The 20,034-nt window shown below is 44.5% G+C and overlaps 1 protein-coding gene across 3 annotated transcripts in view; it reads right to left on the reverse strand.

Moving 5' to 3' along the window:
* The window catches only part of LOC117367869 (retinal rod rhodopsin-sensitive cGMP 3',5'-cyclic phosphodiesterase subunit gamma), a 58,257-nt gene that overhangs the window by 1,669 nt on the left and 36,554 nt on the right, over positions 1-20,034 (reverse strand). For 2 of the 3 annotated variants that reach the window (XM_033960912.1, XM_033960911.1), the window contains one exon: positions 898-1,135. In XM_033960912.1, coding sequence (XP_033816803.1) covers positions 898-1,043 — 146 coding nt within the window. In that variant the 5' untranslated portion in view covers positions 1,044-1,135. Of the gene's footprint in view, positions 1-897; positions 1,136-16,427; positions 17,304-20,034 lie in introns of those variants that run through there. The other variant, XM_033960910.1, reaches the window with a different exon arrangement.

Raw genomic sequence — 20,034 nt, forward strand, 5'->3', positions numbered from 1 at the left:
TTTCTCTGTAACATACACTTAATAAGTGTCATCTGTGCCCTTGTCCTGAAATGAGTATTTACTATGAAACCTGTCTTGTGCTAGTTGTTTTATGGGAATTCTGAAGCAGACCCTTCCTTTGAATGTTTATGGAAGGGTCTTATGTATGTTCTATTCCTCCAAACAAATAGTTTACCTTAAAGGACCATGGCGGACATTTGCCTCACATTTTGACTTGGCCAGTGCCGTTTAGCAAATGTTACAGGTTCTCAATTGATGGACAGAAAGACAGATGGCCTGACTCACTGCTGTATCACTTTTGTACCAGGAGTTAGAAAACACTAAATAATGTAATTCATTCTGCTTTTTATCCTTTAACTCTGCACATACTGAGAATCTCTTTGATGAAATTTTTCTCTTGTGGAGGATAGTTCGCTACGTATTGAATTCAAAGACAGAGGAGTTTGGTTGCCGAGGAGCCAGGATTTGTACTTCCTTGCTTGGCCCCCAAGAAGAGCCAGGCCATCAGGAATGTCAGCATGCTTGTTCCAGCCTTCCCTAAGAGGTCGCAAAGAATTTGCTTTTCCCTCATTAAAATTAGTCATTACAAAAGGTTCTTTAAAAGAATTGTGCTGGATGTCTCTTCTTATCTTGATTTTAGAAAGCAGATAACATTATTTAGCAGGCTGGATTCTTAACATATTTTATCATTATAACTTTTTAAATTCTTTTTTAAGATTGTTGTACCCTTTTTAAATGGCATGTATGTATTTTTCCTATATTGCATGCACATAACTTGTTGATTCTCAATGATTTGCATTGTTTGTATTACAATTAATTGTTGTGAACCGCCTAGAACTTTTTGGGTATGGCGGTATATAAAATAAAATTATTATTACTTCTTGTGTTTACTCTTACCCTTGTATCCCTTTCTTTGGTGGCTTGCTCTTAAACTGTCTGGTTTGCCTCTGTTTGAATTTGGGGGGCCCTTTCCTTGGGGTGGCAGGCCCGCCAGTGACCCTGGTGGCAGATTTAATTTCAGGCTTGACCGGCTCCAGATTCATAGCAACCTGCAGTCACTTCCCCCAGTGGCCTGATTCTCTTGAAAGGTGAGCACAGACTTGGACAATGCCTGGGTCTTTTAAATCTTCACAACCTTGAGGAAGGTGGACAAAAAGACAAAACTTAGAAATTGTACCAGAGAGAGAGAGAAAAAAAAAGAGTCAGACAAAAGATGAAAAGGAATATGTATACTTCTTAAAGATTGACGGTGCTCTATCTTCCTTCTTCAAACACACTCATGGCATCTTCCAACGCCCAAAATGTTTCATTAAAAAGTCTATGATATATTTGTTACTTATTAAAAAAATTTCTATACCGTCTAAAACCTAAACAGTTTACTTGATAATACATACATCTACTATAAGATAATCTCTGGCGCAAAGAAATTTGATCATGTCACCCCTTTGCTTCAAAAAGCCCACTGGTTGCCTGTTTCACACAGGGTAACTTATAAAATTGCCCTATTGACATTCAAAACTTTGCAGACCAATACACCAGTATTCATAGACAGACTTTTGATCCCATATGACCCGCCGAGAGCTTTAAGATCTATCTCTCAATACAATCTTAACATTCCATCTTTAAAAATAATTGGTACTCGTCGCACCTCCATTTTCTCTGTGACAGCCCCTATGATCTGGAATACTCTTCCTTTAGATTTAAAAATGGAAAAAAAATTAAAAAATTTTAAAAGTAATTTAAAGTGCTTTCTTTTTAAAGATGCTTTTAATTGATTAACTAAAACTTAGAGATTAATCTATTCTTGTTTTTTACATTCAATTTCCCAGTCCCTTTTGTGTTTACCATAAATGTTTCTCACATTTTCTATATCAATTGTATTTCTCCCCCCTTCCTATTTGTGTTTAGGGGCCTTCAGGTCCGTAATTACCCTGTATGTAATTGCCGTCAGTCTAGTAATTTTTTATATAAAGATATGTCTTAATTGTTAAATTTGTTTAAATATTATTTTAAACCTTGTTCAACGCTTTGTAGTATCGAAAAAGCGTTTAATCAAAAATTTGAATAAACAATAATAAAACGCTAAGTGCGTATGCGCACTCTTATCGCCGTGTTCCCTGATCTGTAGGTCTGTGGCAGGTAAGAGTACACATGTGCGTGTTGTTCTTCTATTCTAAGGACCAGCGGCAGGTAACACGCCTCGACTCCCCCCACCGGCACCGACCCTACCTGGCACACCCGAAACCCCCGTTGATCCTCCCAGCCAACCCTCCCACCGCGAGACGAACACAAACCTCCCAGCTCCAGCAGCGTCCGAGGCACAGTAAACACGCTGCTTCGCATCCTTCTACTGGCCTGATTTCCTCTGCCGCGTCACTGATGACATCATCAGAGACACGGCAGAGGAAATTAGGGCAGTAGAAGACTGCGAAGCAGCATGTGTACTGTGTCTCGGACGCTGCTGGAGCTGGGAGGTTTGTCGACCATCTAGCGGTGGGAGGGTCGGTTGGAAGGGTCAACGGGGGTTTCGGGTGTGCCGGGTTTAAATGGAAACATGCTGCTCAGGGGGATGGGAATTCAGGGGGTGGGGGTGGGACAAAGTCTGGAAGATAATGATGGGGACATAGGATGGAGGCATTGAGGGCACTAAGGACATAGGATGCACTGAGGGCACTAAGCAGGACAGAGGCACTGGAGGCACTAAGGACATGGGAAGGAGGCACTAAGGACATAGGAAGGAGGCATTGGGGGCATTATGAACACAGGAAGGAGGTACTGGGGCACTAAGGACGTAGGAAGGGGTACTAAGGATATGGGAAGGGGGCACTAAGGACATAGGGAGAGACACAGACAGAAAAAAATGACAGACAGACAGGCAGCGTGCAAGGAGAGAGAGACAAAGAAAAAAAAAAACCCAGACAGACAGACATCTACTCTAGCACCCATTAATGTAACGGGCTTAAACACTAGTAAATTTATAAACTAAAAAAACTCATGAATATAAATAGACAAATCCTTGGAGAGCCAACAACAGAGGGATCAATGTCAAAGGTGGCCTAGGGAGCTCAGAGATCAAGAGTCATAAAGAATCAATATCTAGAGAAAGGCATTTACAAACAATTCTGTTTTTAGTGATTTAATGTGCCTTTTTCACCACATTTCCGTATTTGACTCACAAGAGAATTCCACAATTTGACCCCTGTACAACAGAAGATCATTGAGCTGGTCTCAACGTACTTTGGAGTAACATTTGCCTTTAATAAGGCTGAATTTTCCGAGTGTGATGATCTGTTTGGTAGAGAGTTAGTCATACACTTCTCCCTCCATATTTGCTGTAATAGTGTATTAACAGAACCGCAAATACAGAAAAACCGCAAATAACTTTTTCATATGTTATTTGCTGTTTTCTATTAAAAACCATCGTGAATATGGTGAAACCGCGAATAATATGCCGGATGACCTGGCCTGTTCCTGAAGGAAAGGCAAAACACGGTGAAGAAAGTGCTGGGAATCAGCGATTTCTCTAGGCAAGCTGATGTCATTTGGGGGGAGGAGCCAGCAAGCTAAAAACCGTGAATAATTGAAACCGCGAATAGAGGGAGAAGTGTATTTGTCTTGAATAGTTCAGGTATAGTACCGTAAAGGAATTGGTGACAAATCATTGCTGCTTTGTACTGAATTCTGAAGGCAACTGGCAACCAATGTAATTGTTGGAGATAAGGTGTTATGTGGTCAAATCTCGACATTCCCATTATCAATCTAGAAAGATGTATATGGTTTTCCTTTAATGGCTTGTTTTATGATCTGTTACTTATGTCTTATGGAGGGTGGTTTTAAAAGCTTTTTCTGTATGCAGAAAAGAAGGCAAAGCATGAAAAAGGAGTTTGTGGGTAAAAGAATGTGCAGACAGCCTGCCAGGGCATATGTTTACCCAGACTGAAGCTGAAGCATTCCTGCTGTGACCCACACCGGTATTTTATATGCTGTACACATTCAATTATATCTGACCTGGGGATTTAAGTCACTTTTCCATGGGGTGGAAATAGTTTTATAAAAGTAGATGGCAGAGGCCAAGGTATCCAGTTCCAGGCTGGAGATTTTGATAGTCCTGGATTTCTGACCACCTCATTGTGGTCTTGCTGCACCAATTTCAATGGTCAGGATCAGACACTACAACTCCCACACTCTTTGGGATATAAGTTCAAACTCAGGATTGTCCCCAAATCTCCAGCCTGAAACTGGTCAGCCTGGCATTTCTGAGATAGTTGCCTAAGTTCCCTTTATAAAATTTCCTTTTTCATAAACAATTCTGCCTTTTTAAAAAAGCAGCATAGCTTGAGCACATTTCTGGCCCACATGCTGTTTACAAAATTACCCTCTGCTCAGGTAGACGTGATCATGAAGCATTTTGAATGTCTAAATTTTGTGAGTCTTACACGTACTTTTGAAGCTATCTGGAGGGATTTCCCTCTGCCTAATAATTAGGGTAACCAACAATAGTGCTGCCCGATTCAGAAAAAAAAATTTGATTAGATTCAGCCTATTGAATCGATTCAATTCGATTTTCCTGCCCAAGTGGATGTTATATTCAAATATCCTGGTGGATTTATTTTATAGCCTCTTCACCCACTTTGCCTTCTCCTACCTACACTGGCACTGTGGTCTAAACAAAATTAAAAATCAAAAAGGACTTTTCCTCTCTCTGTTCAATCCTAGCTCACGTTTACGGTCTAACACCAGCTCTGGCAGGATACATGTTTCAGATCTGACATATTGTAATCACAAAACAGAAAATAAAATTATTTTTTCTACCTTTTGTTGTCTGGTCAATATTCAAATCTTGTTAGTCTCAGGCTCTGGTTGTCTTCTGATAACTTGCTTGCCAGGGTCTCCTTCTTTCTTCTTTCTCTGTGCTAACCATCCATCTGCCATCTCTGTCCTCCCCTTCCATTTCCCTTCCCTCCCCCGGAGGTCTGGTATCTTTCCTTTTTTTCGTCTCCATCCACAGATCCACCTTTTCTGAATTACCCTTTCATCCTTTATCTCTCTCTCCTTCCCCACCACCCCAAGGTCCACCATGTCTCCCTTTCTTTTCCCAACTACCCTCCTATCCAGTATCTCTATCCCCCCCCCATCACACATCCCTTGTGTCCAACTTCTCTCCCTTTCTGTTCCTTCCCTCCCATTGTCCACCATCTCTCTCCCACTCCTGTTTTTAGATCCCTATTTCTTCTATCCTTCCCCCATCTCCCCTCTCCATGATCTCCCCCAAGTCCATCTCCCCCCTCCACAAAGTTCATTTCTCCCATCTATCTTCTCCCCATCTCTCCTCCAGTCCACCAACTTCCCATCTCCCCTCTCCCTCCATCTACCTTTTTTATTTTTTTTTATGGCACTCCTAAGCCCCCACCATCACCACACCCCTGCACCTTTCCCAAAGAGAGTCTGGTAGGAGGAATGCATCTGGGAAGAGGTCTGCCGGTGGCGGTAGTGATCCACTCCTGCCACTACTCCTTGCCTCTTCTCTCCACTGCGGACCGCCCTCAGTGAAAACTTCCTGTTTCTGCTTGGGCAGCCAAATGGAGAGAAGACGCCCAGAGTAGCGGCAGGGTAGTGAATTGCATTTGCTACCGCCGCTTTTGCCCGGCCAGGGAGGAGAAGAGAGCCTTGCTGCTGCCGATCTGCACCAGTGATCCGTTCAGGATTTCCCTCTGCCACCGGAGTCCTTTCTTCGATGTAACTTCCGTGTTTCCAGAACCGGAAGTTACATCAGAAGCAAGGACTCCGGTAACAGAGAGAAAGCCTGAATGGGTCTCTGGTGCAGATCGGGGCAGCAAGACTCTCTCCTCTCCTCCCTGGCCGGGCAAAAGCGGCGGTAGCAAGGGGACCAATGAATCGGTAAGTCCGATTTTCTTCAATAGCAAACCAATTCGAATCGATTCACCCAAAGTGAATCAGAGAATCAATTCAAATCGCGAATTTGGCAGCACTAACCAGCAGTTCCTCATAAAAGGTATCTCAGCTTCTGGTTTTAAATAATCATCCATTGATCTTTATTCGGTAAAGAGGAAATTGTTCTTTTTTTTTCAGCGATAAACTTGACAACATCCACTGAGCTCAGACTGAATTGGATCAAGAAATGCTGTAATCTTCTTACTGCAAGGACACACCAAAGGCAATCCGGCAGCTGTAGTGACTGGTGTGTTCAACAATAACCCCCCTTCCTCCCCCCCCCCCCCCCCCCCCGTTTACAAAATGGAGCAAGTATTTTATGGAGCTTGACAGCTTGCTGAATGCCCTGTGCTGCTCCGACAGTCATAGAGTTCCTATGAGCGTTGGAGCAGCGCAGAGCATGGCCAGCACTAAAAACCTCTTGCACGGCGTTATAAAAAAAAAAAAAAGAGGGGGGGTATATTTTTGTGGTTCACATAATCATTAAATTAACCAGTTTGTAACATAAAGCAATACAAAAATATTTCTTTAAAAACTGTAGCCTTTACTGCACAGGTTCTAAAAAGAGACAGACAAACAGCGGCCAACGAGAGAGAGAGAGAGACGGAGACAGAAAGACACACAGACAGCGGCCAAGGAGAGAAAGACAGAAAGCAGCCAACGACAGAGAGAGAAAGAGACAGAAAGACAGACAGCGGCCAAGGAGAGAGAGAGAGAAAGAGACAGACAGACAGTGGCCAACGAGAGAGAGAGAGAGACGGAGACAGAAAGACAGTGGCCATGGAGAGAAAGACAGAAAGCAGCCAACGAGAGAGAGAGAGAGAAAGAGACAGAAAGACAGACAGCGGCCAAGGAGAGAGAGAAAGAAACAGACAGACAGCGGCCAATGAGAGAGAGAGAGAGAGACGGAGACAGAAAGACACACAGACAGCGGCCAAGGAGAGAGAGAGAAAGAGACAGAAAGACAGACAGCGGTCAAGGAGAGAGAGAAAGAGACAGACAGACAGCGGCCAACGAGAGAGAGAGACGGAGACAGAAAGACACACAGACAGTGGCCAAGGAGAGAAAGACAGCAGCCAACGAGAGAGAGAGAAAGAGACAGAAAGACAAACAGCGGCCAATGAGAGAGAGAGAAAGACACACAGACAGCGGCCAAGGACAGAGAGAGACAGAAAGAAAGGCAGACAGACACATCTATTCTAGCACCCGTTAATGTAACAGGCTTAAAGACTATTAATCTTATATTATACATATATTTATGTCTGTTATTCACCAATTGTTGCACTATACTGTAGTGATTTTGTAAATATTCTGTTATGTTGCATTTAGTGTGACTATAGCAAATGCATTTCCTGAAGCCTGTTTTTCTTTTCACTATGCTTTGACTAGTCTGTAGTAAGCTCCATGGGGTAGGGTCTCTCTGTTCTATATATCTGAACAGTGCCACAAATGCATTACTGTGTCTGAATTCAAAAGAGCCTGGGATAGGTACGTGGGATCTCTTAGAAAGAGGAAGAGATAATGGTTACTGTGGATGGGCCATTTGGCCTTTATCTGCCATCAGGTTTCTCTGTTTCTATAACCATAAAGCTCTATGACCTCACAATGCAGGTGGAAAGAGCCTTAGCCAATAGGAAGAGGAGATGCAAATGTTAAGAGCCTTAGCCAATAGGGAGAGGAGGAGATAGTGGATGCTGCGGATGGGCCATTTGGCCTTTATCTGCCATCAGGTTTCTCTGTTTCTATAACCATAAAGCTCTATGACCTCACAATGCAGGTGGAAAGAGCCTTAGCCAATAGGAAGAGGAGATGCAAATGTTAAGAGCCTTAGCCAATAGGGAGAGGAGGAGATAGTGGATGCTGCGGATGGGCCATTTGGCCTTTATCTGCCATCAGGTTTCTCTGTTTCTATAACCATAAAGCTCTATGACCTCACAATGCAGGTGGAAAGAGCCTTAGCCAATAGGAAGAGGAGATGCAAATGTTAAGAGCCTTAGCCAATAGGGAGAGGAGGAGATAGTGGATGCTGCGGATGGGCCATTTGGCCTTTACGGTTTCTATGTAGTCCCTGCTGCAGATAAACACGTAGGAGCCCTTTTAATAAAGCTCAGGGTGTGCTTAATACTGAGAAGCCCATTTTATACCTTTGCTAATTCTGTTAGCATGCACTAAGCTTTAGTAAAAGGGACCCTTAGTCCCATACTTACTGCAAGAAATGAGCAACCACTTAACCAGCTAAGCCGCCAAGAAATCTAAACTAGATCAAATCAAGCCACTGTAAAGAATTCTCTCCCTAAAAACAGTAATCCCTTGTACTGTAACTATGGCAGGCTGTAACCTGTATATTGTGGGCTTTTGGGGGAGGATGGGATAGAAAAGAAATGAATAAATAAACCCAGGGAGTGAAAAGTCAAACTACATTATTGGTTACCCTTGTATAATATCTTAAATGTAAATCGCTTAAGTGACTCTGAGGCATCACTCCTTTCTACCACCAACTGCATTGGCTGCCTTTCGAATCCAGAGTCTTCTTCAAATTCGCCTGCTTCTGCTACAAAACAGCTTTTGGCCTTTTACCTAGTTACCTCAATCAACAGTTCACTCTGAATCTCACCAACAAGAACTCCCGCAGAATCCAGTTGTTTGTCTTCCCCTCCATAAAATTATGTCACCTCAAAAGATTCCTTGACAAAACCTTTGCTTACTAGGCGGCTAAGCTGAACCCTTGGCTAGCCCAATTGGTACTCGAGGCCCCTACCTACCTTAGCTTCAGAAAACTACTCAAAACGCACCTTTTCCGCGAACAGGTCCTTTAACCCCTTTCCACCTGCAACTACTCATTTCCCACTCTAACCCCGCTCCTATTGCTCTCCCTCTTCCTCCCCTCCCCCTACTTGGTCTCTTCTCTCGTTTTCTCTTACATTCCATCCCTACCTTCGATGCTGCTTGATTTAGGAGTAATCATCAGTGCAGACATGAAAACTGCCAATCAAGTGGAGAAGGCTTCATCTAAGGCAAGGCAGATATTGGGTTGTATCAACAGAAGTTTCGTCAGCCGAAAGCCTGAAGTCATAATGCCGTTGTACAGGGCCATGGTGAGACCTCATCTGGAGTACTGTGTGCAATTCTGGAGGCCACATTACAGTAAAGATGTGCGCAGAATTGAATCGGTTCAGCGGACGGCCACCAGGATGATCTCGGGGCTCAAGGGTCTCTCGTACGAAGAGAGACTGAACAAATTGCAGCTCTACACTCTCGAGGAACGTAGGGAGAGGGGAGACATGATCGAAACATTTAAGTACTTCACGGAACGTGTCGAAGTGGAATGATATTTTCTTTCTCAAGGGACCCTCGGCCACAAGAGGGCACCCGCTCAAACTCAGGGGTGGAAAATTTCATGGCGACACCAGAAAGTATTTCTTCACAGAGAGAGTGGTTGATCATTGGAACAAGCTTCCAGTGCAGGTGATCGAGGCAGACAGCGTGCCAGACTTTAAGAATAAATGGGATACCCATGTGGGATCCCTACGAGGGTCAAGATAAGGAAATTGGGTCATTAGGGCATAATGGGTAAGCAGAGTGGGCAGACTTGATGGGCTGTAGCCCTTTTCTGCCGTCATCTTCTATGTTTCTATGTTACTTTTGATAAAACTCTGTTCAAGCGTCCCCACGCTCCCTTCGTTGCTTGTAACTTTGTCAAAATTTTGTAAATCCTTGTGTCATCGCGGATCTTAATTAACGGATGTGAACCGCCTAGAACTTCTTGGGTATGGCGGTATACAAGAATAAATTATTATTATTATTATTATATAAATACCTAAAAGAAAAGAAATAAAAATTGAAGCCCATAGCAATTGAATGGGTAAAAGGGGTTCTTTAGTTTGTTTTGAGGTTTTTGGGACCTTCATAGTTTGACCTAATGAACTTGCGCACAATCCATTTATTTGCATTCACATATTCTGTGCTAACATTTTTTTTTAATTAAAATGAATGTAAAACTAAGCAAATCATTTAAAAAGAGGCAACATTCCCTCCCCTCCATCTGAAAATAAATCAAAATTATTGCCCTCATTAAAGAAGGCCAGCATGAGAAAGTCCTCAACATCTGCAGGACTGATGTGATAGAGCAAGAGAACTCTAATGCCGATGAGAAACCTGCGCACTTTCCACTCTTTATCTGCCAGTCTCAAGTCGAGGGGAGATGAGTTTGGAAACCGAGTTCTCTATAGAACTCACACTTTTCCTCCCCTACCTTATTTATTTAATCTATCCTATAGCTAGGCAAAGTACAGTAAAAGAATCATAAAATGAAGATAAAAATGCATACCACACAATTGTAGGCTCTGAATTCGTACCACTCAGTTTGCTTAATCAGGAGGAAAACCAAGAAATAAATGTATCTTCAAATACCTCTTAGAAACTGCTTCAAACATGATTTCCTACTGAACGTATTTGCTTCCACTGTTAGCGGAAATATTTAAAAATAAATGGGCAGCATTTTCTTACAAAAAAACAACCTGCTTCAAATACCCTTCATGGTGCATCCTTTGCTTTAATGTTTGATATTAGCCATGTCACAAACACTAATCTAATTTAATCTTTGGTTTATATACCGGATCATCTCCCAGTGGAACTCGACTCGGTTCACATAGAATTAAGACTAGAGTACATAGCAGAAAACATAAGAGAAGGAAGAACTAATTAAAAACTAAAGTACATAAGAAAAATAACTATATTACTAGCGCGCGCTAATCGAAAATCTACCACCTGCTGAAAAGGAGGTGGTAGCGGATAGCACGCGTTATTCCACGCATTGAGGCCCTAGTGCGGCTTTGTAAAAGGAGCCTTAAGACTTTGTTGGTACAGCTGACCATAGTGGGACAGATCGAACTGAGGTCCATCAAGCCCAGTATCCTCCTTCCAACAGTGGCCAACGCGGATCACAACTTCTTTATTTATTCATGAAGAGATTCTCCAAAAGCGGTTTACAGTACATTGAATAGTGCAAAATAGTGTTACTCTGTGTTGTATTCCTGCTATTCAGACATCATGAGATGAAGAAACAGTGATTTCTTATTACTAGTAAAGTTCATAGAAGGAGGGACTTCAACAAATTCACATTTCAGATTTGGGTGCTTAAAAATCGTGTCTTGAAATTCTTTCTGTGCTCCTTTTACTAAGCTGCGTTAGGGCTTTAACGCACGCTAGACACTAACGCCAGCATTGAGCAGGCGTCAGTTCTGGCCGCGTGGTGCGGGGTTAGCCCTATATCTGCGACACATACTTGGCTCCTGCCTGGAATGTCTTCAGTCTGGTTACTAGTCTCATGGCTTTAATAATTGGTTCCAGCATCTGTTTTATTTTAAAGCTGAGACCAAACTAGTAGCCTCTGCTTGGGTTCATCTCTCCACGTCTTTCTTACCTACCCACTGATGGAGTCTCTGGAAATCCATGCAGATGCTTCAGCCTCCAGCAAAATGATGGGAAACATTTCTGAAAGTGCTGATGTGGATACAATAGGACGGCAAAATGCAAGCGGAGCAAGAACTTACCTGGCCATCCACAGAAATAGAGTGAGACCCTCCGCCTGCTCCCAGCACCTACTGGTTCTCTGTTCTGGGAGAGCTTGAGATTTATCCACCTCCTGTGCAATAGGATTATAATTCCCCCCCCCCCTCCTCCCACCACTTAATCCTGGAGACTGAGATAAATCATTCTTGAGAATCTGTGTTGGGAGGTTTGAATAAAATCACTTTGAAGGTCAAAGGGTTAAAGTTCACCTGCTTTCTATTGCTCCTTGACCAATTGTCTACGACTCTGTTCCACCACTGAAACCGCGAAGAAGAATGTTTTTCTGAGAAAATTCCTCGCCGTATTATATTCAAAATTCTAGTTCCAATATTCAAAACAAAATCTAATCATTCTCCTGCCTTTAGTTTGATCCACCAATCAATGCCTCTTAACTGTATTTTACGATGCCACCCGTTGTTGCTCTGTCTATTCACCTCAGACAGCAAGATTATTTTCCAATTTGTAAAACGTTTACAGCTATTGGGACTCAGCAGAACCTTGATTTGCAGTATAGTTTTCTTTTCTTCATCCTCGTCCCTTCCCCCTCTTTTCTTTTCATGGATTGTATTCCTTCTCCTCCTCCCCATTTGTTTCTGTATAAAGTTTTAACATGTATATAATATGTTTATTTGTATTGTCAACTGCTTTTTAATCATTTCCTAGATTTCTTTTTAGATAAGCGGTTTATCAAAACCTAGTAAACTTGAAACTATAGCCATCGGCACTTGTTATCATTGGCAACTTTTCTTTATACAACACCTTTCATTAAAAGAAGACCCTCATTGGTTTAAGAGTTGTGAATACCTCTAGCAGAGAGACCACCCATGCAGTCTGGGCTGGCACCTTGAGGGGATAAGAGCCAGTCATTTTAGGTATTATCTTAGACTCAAGCTCAGGAAGACAAACTGACTGGTAGCAGCAATGTGAACAGTGGATCAATATCTAGAAAGGCAATCCAGAAAGAGCCAGCAGCAGTGCACTCACTGAATCAGAAACTAGAAAGGCAATCCAGACCGAGCCAGCGGCAGTGCACTCACTGGATTAGAATCTAGAAAGGCGATCCAGACCGAGCCAGCGGCAGTGCCCTCATTGGATCAGAATCTAGAAAGGCGATCTAGACCGAGCCAGTGGCAATGCCCTCACTGGATCAGAATCTAGAAAGGCGATCCAGACCGAGCCAGCGGCAGTGCACTCACTGGATCAGAATCTAGAAAGGCGATCCAGACCAAGCCAGCGGCAGTGCACTCACTGGATCAGAATCTAGAAAGGTGATCCAGACCGAGCCAGTGGCAATGCCCTCACTGGATCAGAATCTAGAAAGGCGATCCAGACCGAGCCAGCGGCAGTGCACTCACTGGATCAGAATCTAGAAAGGCGATCCAGACCAAGCCAGCGGCAGTGCACTCACTGGATCAGAATCTAGAAAGGCGATCCAGACCGAGCCAGCGGCAGTGCACTCACTGGATCAGAATCTAGAAAGGTGATTTTTTTTTTAGTTACATGATGGAGCTCATTTTCAAAACAGAAAAATGTCCAAAAAACGGCACAAAGCAGCAGATGGACACTTTTTGCAAAAATGTTCAAATCGCTATTTTCTAAACTCATTTTAAAAATGCTTTTCTATTCAGCTTGTCTAAACCTCAAAGGAGTGGGGTGGGACCAGGGTGGGCTTACGATTTGGACAATGGATCATTGTAAAAATGTCCAGGGCAAAAAATAGGATGGTTTTGGCTAGACCTGTTTTTATAACAAAGTGCTCAAACTGACCAATGACCATTGGAAGGAAAAAGGCATGACTTTCCCTTAATCTTTATCCCAGAGGTCACTGGCAACCTCCACCACCTAAGAAGTGTTAAGTGACAATTGCAGATAGTGAAGTGGTATAAACTGGGCACAGTACAGTTTTTGCTATTCCTGGAGGGCTCACCATGCAATAAAAGGAGGTTGTGATGTGAAGTTCACTGCAGTGCTTTCTAGGTCACCCCTTTGCTCCATTGGGATGTCTATGTGGTCATTCCAGTAGGATTGCTGGCTTCCAGTTACCCCAATAGCTTGTTCTGGTGCAATTTTAAAACAATAAAGCAGGTCTGATGATGACGTGAGCACTGGGCTTACCAGAGGCACTTCTGAAGACTGCAACAATTTCACTTTGAGAGATATATCTTGAAAATATGATATTGATACTGTCTTTACATGTGGGACATATTTTGAACTGACAGTATATCTGTTGAACTTGGCTATATTGAGAGTTATCTTTATAGAATAGTACATAGCAAGTTGCATATGCAAATCCTACTCGATGGTTTCTTATTCAATTAAATTGCATGTGCAGTTCTGGGTGCCATTGTAGAAAATGACAGAGTGACAGAATTTGTCCCCATCCTCGTGGATAACTGTGGGAAACCATCCCGTGTAATTTTTTAGTGCCTATCTCAACCTCAGTCCTTATTCTTCAATGCAAGGCTTGAGGGTCAGTGGCTGGGCCCCTTCATACTCTGATTCTTCCTTCTCTCCTTAAAGAATGACACGGGGATGTTTTCTCATGGTTATCTGTGCAGATGGGGACAAATTCTGTCACCATGTCATTCTCTAAGAATCTGAGGAAAAATGTTAAAGGATTCCTATAATGAACTTAGTATCAGCTCCTTGAAAACCCCACCATCAGAGGTTGCTCTTCCAACAACACTGTTATATAGATCCATGGCCACTGGTTGGCTTGTGTTGCTGCTTCCATGTTTGGACCTGTTACAAGGTAGACTAGATGCAAGACGTATTGTGGTCAGTGACACTACCGTATTTTCACGCAAATAACGCGCACCCGTATAAAACGCGCACACGGGTATAGCGCGCAGAAATCACGCTGATATGCACAAAAACTTTGGTATACCGCGCTCACGGGTATACCGCGCATGCTGCCCGACGCTCCTTTCGCCCGCCCTGACTTTCCGTGCGCTGTCCCGACTCTCCGTTCACCCCCCCTGACTTCCGTGCACTGTCCCCCCTTGAAGGTCTGTCCCCATCCTGAAAGCCTGATGCCCCCCCCCCCGACGTCCGATACATCCCTCCCCCCGAAGGACCGCCGATTCCCCAACAATATCGGGCCAGGAGGGAGCCCAAACCCTCCTGGCCACGGCGACCCCCTAACCCCACCCCGCACTACATTACGGGCAGGAGGGATCCCAGGCCCTCCTGCCCTCGACGCAAACCCCCCTCCCCCCAACGACCGCCCCCCCAGCCGACCCGCGACCACCCTGGCGACCCCCACGACCCCCCCACCCCCCTTCCCCGTACCTTTGGTAGTTGGGCCAGAAGGGAGCCCAAACCCTCCTGGCCACGGCGACCCCCTAACCCCACCCCGCACTACATTACGGGCAGGAGGGATCCCAGGCCCTCCTGCCCTCGACGCAAACCCCCCTCCCCCCCAACGACCGCCCCCCCCCAAGAACCTCCGACCGCCCCCCCAGCCGACCCGCGACCCCCCTGGCGACCCCCCCACCCCCCTTCCCCGTACCTTTGGTAGTTGGCCGGACAGACGGGAGCCAAACCCGCCTGTCCGGCAGGCAGCCAACGAAGGAATGAGGCCGGATTGGCCCATCCATCCTAAAGCTCCGCCTACTGGTGGGGCCTAAGGCGCGTGGGCCAATCAGAATAGGCCCTGGAGCCTTAGGTCCCACCTGGGGGCGCGGCCTGAGGCACATGGTCGGGTTGGGCCCATGTGCCTCAGGCCGCGCCCCCAGGTGGGACCTAAGGCTCCAGGGCCTATTCTGATTGGCCCACGCGCCTTAGGCCCCACCAGTAGGCGGAGCTTTAGGATGGATGGGCCAATCCGGCCTCATTCCTTCGTTGGCTGCCTGCCGGACAGGCGGGTTTGGCTCCCGTCTGTCCGGCCAACTACCAAAGGTACGGGGAAGGGGGGTGGGGGGGTCGTGGGGGTCGCCAGGGGGATCGCGGGTCGGCTGGGGGGCGGTCGGAGGTTCTTGGGGGGGGGACGGTCGTTGGGGGGGAGGGGGGTTTGCGTCGAGGGCAGGAGGGCCTGGGATCCCTCCTGCCCGTAATGTAGTGCGGGGTGGGGTTAGGGGGTCGCCGTGGCCAGGAGGGTTTGGGCTCCCTTCTGGCCCGATATTGTCGGGAAGTCGGCGGTCCTTCGGGGTGGGGGTGCGAGTGGTCCTGCCGGGGGGGGGGGATGTATCGGAGGTCGGGGAGTCGGCCGGGCAAGAGGGCTTGGGCTCCCTCTTGCTCCGATCGTGGATGCGGGTGCGGGTGGGAGCGCGTGCGAGCGGTCGTTCGGGGTGGGGGTGCGAGTGGTCCTGCCGGGGGGGGGGGATGTATCGGACGTCGGGGAGTCGGCCGGGCAAGAGGGCTTGGGCTCCCTCTTGCTCCGATCGTGGATGCGGGTGCGGGTGGGAGCGCGTGCGAGTGGTCGTTCGGGGTGGGGGTGCGAGTGGTCCTGCTGGGGGGGTGAATCGGGCGGGGTGGGAACTATGTTTTAAAACTTTTGTATACCGCGCTCACGCATATAACGCGCGAGGGGTATGCGCGGTAGGTAAAAACGCGTATAACGCGCGCGTTATATGCGTGAAAATACGGTAAATAATTTTTCCCTTTGTGCTGGATGGAGTTAGGGGTGGGGAAGCTTAGTCTGTTTGGCCCAAAGTCAGGTATCGTTGCTTAAGTCTGACAAACTGGATTACAAAATTGTGGCCATCTCTGGGAAAAGTTGATCAAAGTAGCAGACTGAATGGCCAGTTTTTCACGTCATGGGCCCATTAGCAGTCTGCAAAGGTTACATGTTTGAACATCTGTAACTTTTATTTATTTATTTTCTGCTTTATCAGGATTCTTTAAAACCTCATTTTTGGTTTCTGCTGATTTTAGTCACCTTTTCTCAAAGATGGTCACAAATGTTCAAAATACATTTTTATTGCATTGCTCCATTCATAAGACATCCTTTCAAACGCCTTTAATTCCAAAGCAATCACTGTAACTTCAATACTACAAAAGGCAGAGAGAATAAATAATTCAGCATATTCTCAAATAACCAGTGAAGATGAACCCTTCGCTGCGTGCCCATGGTTCTCCTGCCAGCGTTTGCTCTCAGAGGCTTCTGGGAAACTTCAACTGATAAACAAGAACTGGCTCACCTTTTGGTGCCCAGCAGCTGCCAACAGAACCTGAGCAAGATAAATGTGGAATTTCACTGTGACCATTAACAAGATCAAAGGCCTCAAGTAGTGAGAGAAAGCAGCTGGTCAGTACTTGGGAGCGGGAGACACTTTTTGAACTTTAACACGTTCCTTCATTGCTCCTTTTACACAATCGCTGTAGAATGATCATGTGTCGCCAGATTTCATTCGAAGCTTTATCTCCATCTTTATAAAGGTCTTAATGTTTTCATCATGTACGTGCTCTTCCAGAGCTTTCAGCGCTTTCTCGCCCCCGTCCTGGTAATATTTCAGCATATCTTCTGCATACTGGATCCAAACACAGTTCTGGCATGCACTCATACAGCAATGAGCTGGGGGAGTAAGAGATGGGGGCGGCAAAGAATCGGCTTCTGAATTTGAAGTTTTGGCTTCAAAGTCGGACTCTTGTTCCAGCCCTTCACTTTTTGGTTGTGTTTCTGAATCTTCTGTACAGTCTGTGGTATTTTTTGACTTTGTATAGAGTCTCTTACTTACACTGAAAACTTTACAATAGTGATAGTCTGACATGGGGCCAGAGCAAGGAACTGGCATTCTCCATGGTCGTCTTCTCCAGTGACATGGCAGACCCCGTGTTTCCTATCAATTGTATGAAAACAAATGAAAACACGTTCTTTAGTTTAGGAAGAGGTGATTTAAGATCTTCAAAGCGCATACAAGAAAAAGGGGTATGTTAGTTATAATAATAACAACTTAATTTTTCTTTACTGCAATACCATTATATATTACTGCCCATAAGAAGCAGAACAGGGGGAGGGGTCACAGAGGCTATGGCCTTACCAATTCTTTGTCCCACTCAACGTTAGCAACCAGGGAGATGGGGAGCAGAGACAGAGCTTGGTTTGTTGCCCCCTCCCAAACAAAAATATATTCCCTTATCCTGTTTTGCAACTCCAATTCAGCTCCTTGCCCACCCCATTCCCATCAAAGGAGATGCATAAGAATGAGCTTTCAGTGGTTTCCAAACCTGGACTAGGGGATCCTCAGCCAGTTTTGTTTTAAGGATATCTATAATGAATATTCATGAGAAATTTCCATAGGGTGGCTCAAATAAGCTGATTTATTGGGCCATGATCATTTTCGACATTGTTTAGAAGAGACTGGCGTTAAAGGCACTGCCCTCCTCTGGTTTAAGTCTTACCTCTGCGATAGAACATTGAAGGTGCTATGACAAGCGTCTCAAACATTTCTGAACATGTTGACATCACTTTTGTGTGAGTTTAGAGAGGCGTAAATATATGCAGTAACCTGCCTCCTTATTGTCTTTGTGTTTGTTTTCAGAGTAAACTCCTTAACACAACTTTGCCAATATCAGTAACGTGTATCTCAGAAACCTGACCTGCTAGCTGAATTTCAATCCCAGATCTGAAATCAGCGTCATTACAGTAACTAAGAACACTTCTTAAGTTCTCAGTAGCAAAGAAAAACTTTTTTTTTTTTTTTTTGGGGGGGGGGGGGTTGGGTTGGTTATGGGCACACAGGTCTTTATCTACCACACACTCTCTTACATGCTGACCCCATTCTTTTCAATGTCTTTCATCTCTTGCTGTTCCTCCAGATCTTGTATAAGACTTTCCTCATTTATGCAGATGATGTACAACTTCTGGTTCCATGCCAACCTACCAAGTCCTCTCATATTTCTGGTATTTCCCCCAAACTAATCGCCTTAAGTTGAAACCCTCTAAAACTGCTGCTAAAACTTTTCTTTGCCTTGCTTAAACAATCATGCCTTTCCGTTACCCCTTCCATCTCTGGTGCACCCATTCCACTCAAAGACGAGACTAAAATTCTTGGGGTCATCATTGATAACTGCCTAACTTTCAAGCATCATATGTCCTCTATTGTCAGTAAATACTTTTTTATCCTTTGACAAATTCCTCTTGCAAGGTCTTATTTTGACTAACCATCACTATGTCTTCTTATCACATTACACTGGAATATTTATATCCCATTGCTATCCCCAGGAGTTCAGCTTGGCTAACATAATAAGAAGCTGAGCATTCCCAGGAAATCACAATTATTGCTATAAGAGGCAAAGTTAATCGACCTCTTAAACAGATGAGTTTTCATTAATTTCCTGAATGTACTATACTCTATTTGATATCATATGTGGTAAAGCGCTCCAATTATTCGTTGCCTGAGAACTGAAACACTCTTTCATATCTCAAATTCTTGGGACTCGGGTAATGTAATATTAAGAATTCCCTTGCCATTGGTCTCAACTTTCTTTCAAGCAGCTCAACATGGGGCAACATATAACTGGGAGCACGGCTGTATAATATCAGGAAAACAAAAGAGCATTGTTTAAATACAACTCGCGTGAGTCATCAGGTAACCAATCAGGAGCAGAGGTGTGGGTGGCGCTCTCAAACTCTGATATGCCAAAAATCAACTGAGCAGCAGTACTTAGCAGTCTGGAGGTTTTTCATAACAATTTTTCCACATCCTATATACGGTAATCAGTGTGTGTCAACACCAGTGTTTTCAGATTGTTCAGGTTAGACCTAATGGGCCAGATCGGTGCTTGCATTGGGTTGTGGCAGCTCCAAAAAATGGTACTGTTGTTTGTCAGTCATGCGTAGGTGCTGTTAACAGAATTGCAGCTACAGAAAAGATTTAGGTGCCGGTATTGTAGGCCAGGGTTAACGGTGCCGGTCATCTCTGCCCCCAACCACATCTACTTTGACCTTATGTTTGGTTTGGTTTATTTATTTCTATCCCACCCTTACCCAGGGCGGGTTACAAACTTACATACAAAATTACGAGCAAAAATACATACAAGATCAACAAAGACACCCACAAAAGATACAAGCAATAAAATACACAGGCGACCAGTACCTTACTGTTATCATCTCCTCTTCATAAATGCTTAGGTGCCATGCTTAGACACGATTCCAGCACCTAGTTTTTATGAACAAGCTTTTAAGCACAATCAATTACCGCACCGATTAAAACCAATTAAAGAAATTGCTGGGTGGTGAAAGGTTGCCTACTGCCACCTAAATTAAGGAGCTGTTTTTAGAATCCGGACCAAACTGTCTTAGCTTCCAAAGAACTCTGAACACCTGAGCTTGAGGCCGAAATGTTAAAACATCTATCAAAGATGACTCCTAGAATTTTCAAAGAGGATTCCAAATACCATCAATGGACAGGCTGTCAATTCTGGGGATATTAAATCTGTTTATTTAGTTTCAATTTAAATGTTAAAAGCCTGAGACTGCGGAATATCCCAAATCATTTTGATATCTGGAATTATTTCTCACTGAGTGGAATATACATTGTAATGTCATCAGAATATATGAAAGGGCAA

This window comes from Geotrypetes seraphini, chromosome 10 (genome assembly GCF_902459505.1).
Source record: "Geotrypetes seraphini chromosome 10, aGeoSer1.1, whole genome shotgun sequence".
Lineage (NCBI taxonomy): Eukaryota > Metazoa > Chordata > Amphibia > Gymnophiona > Dermophiidae > Geotrypetes > Geotrypetes seraphini.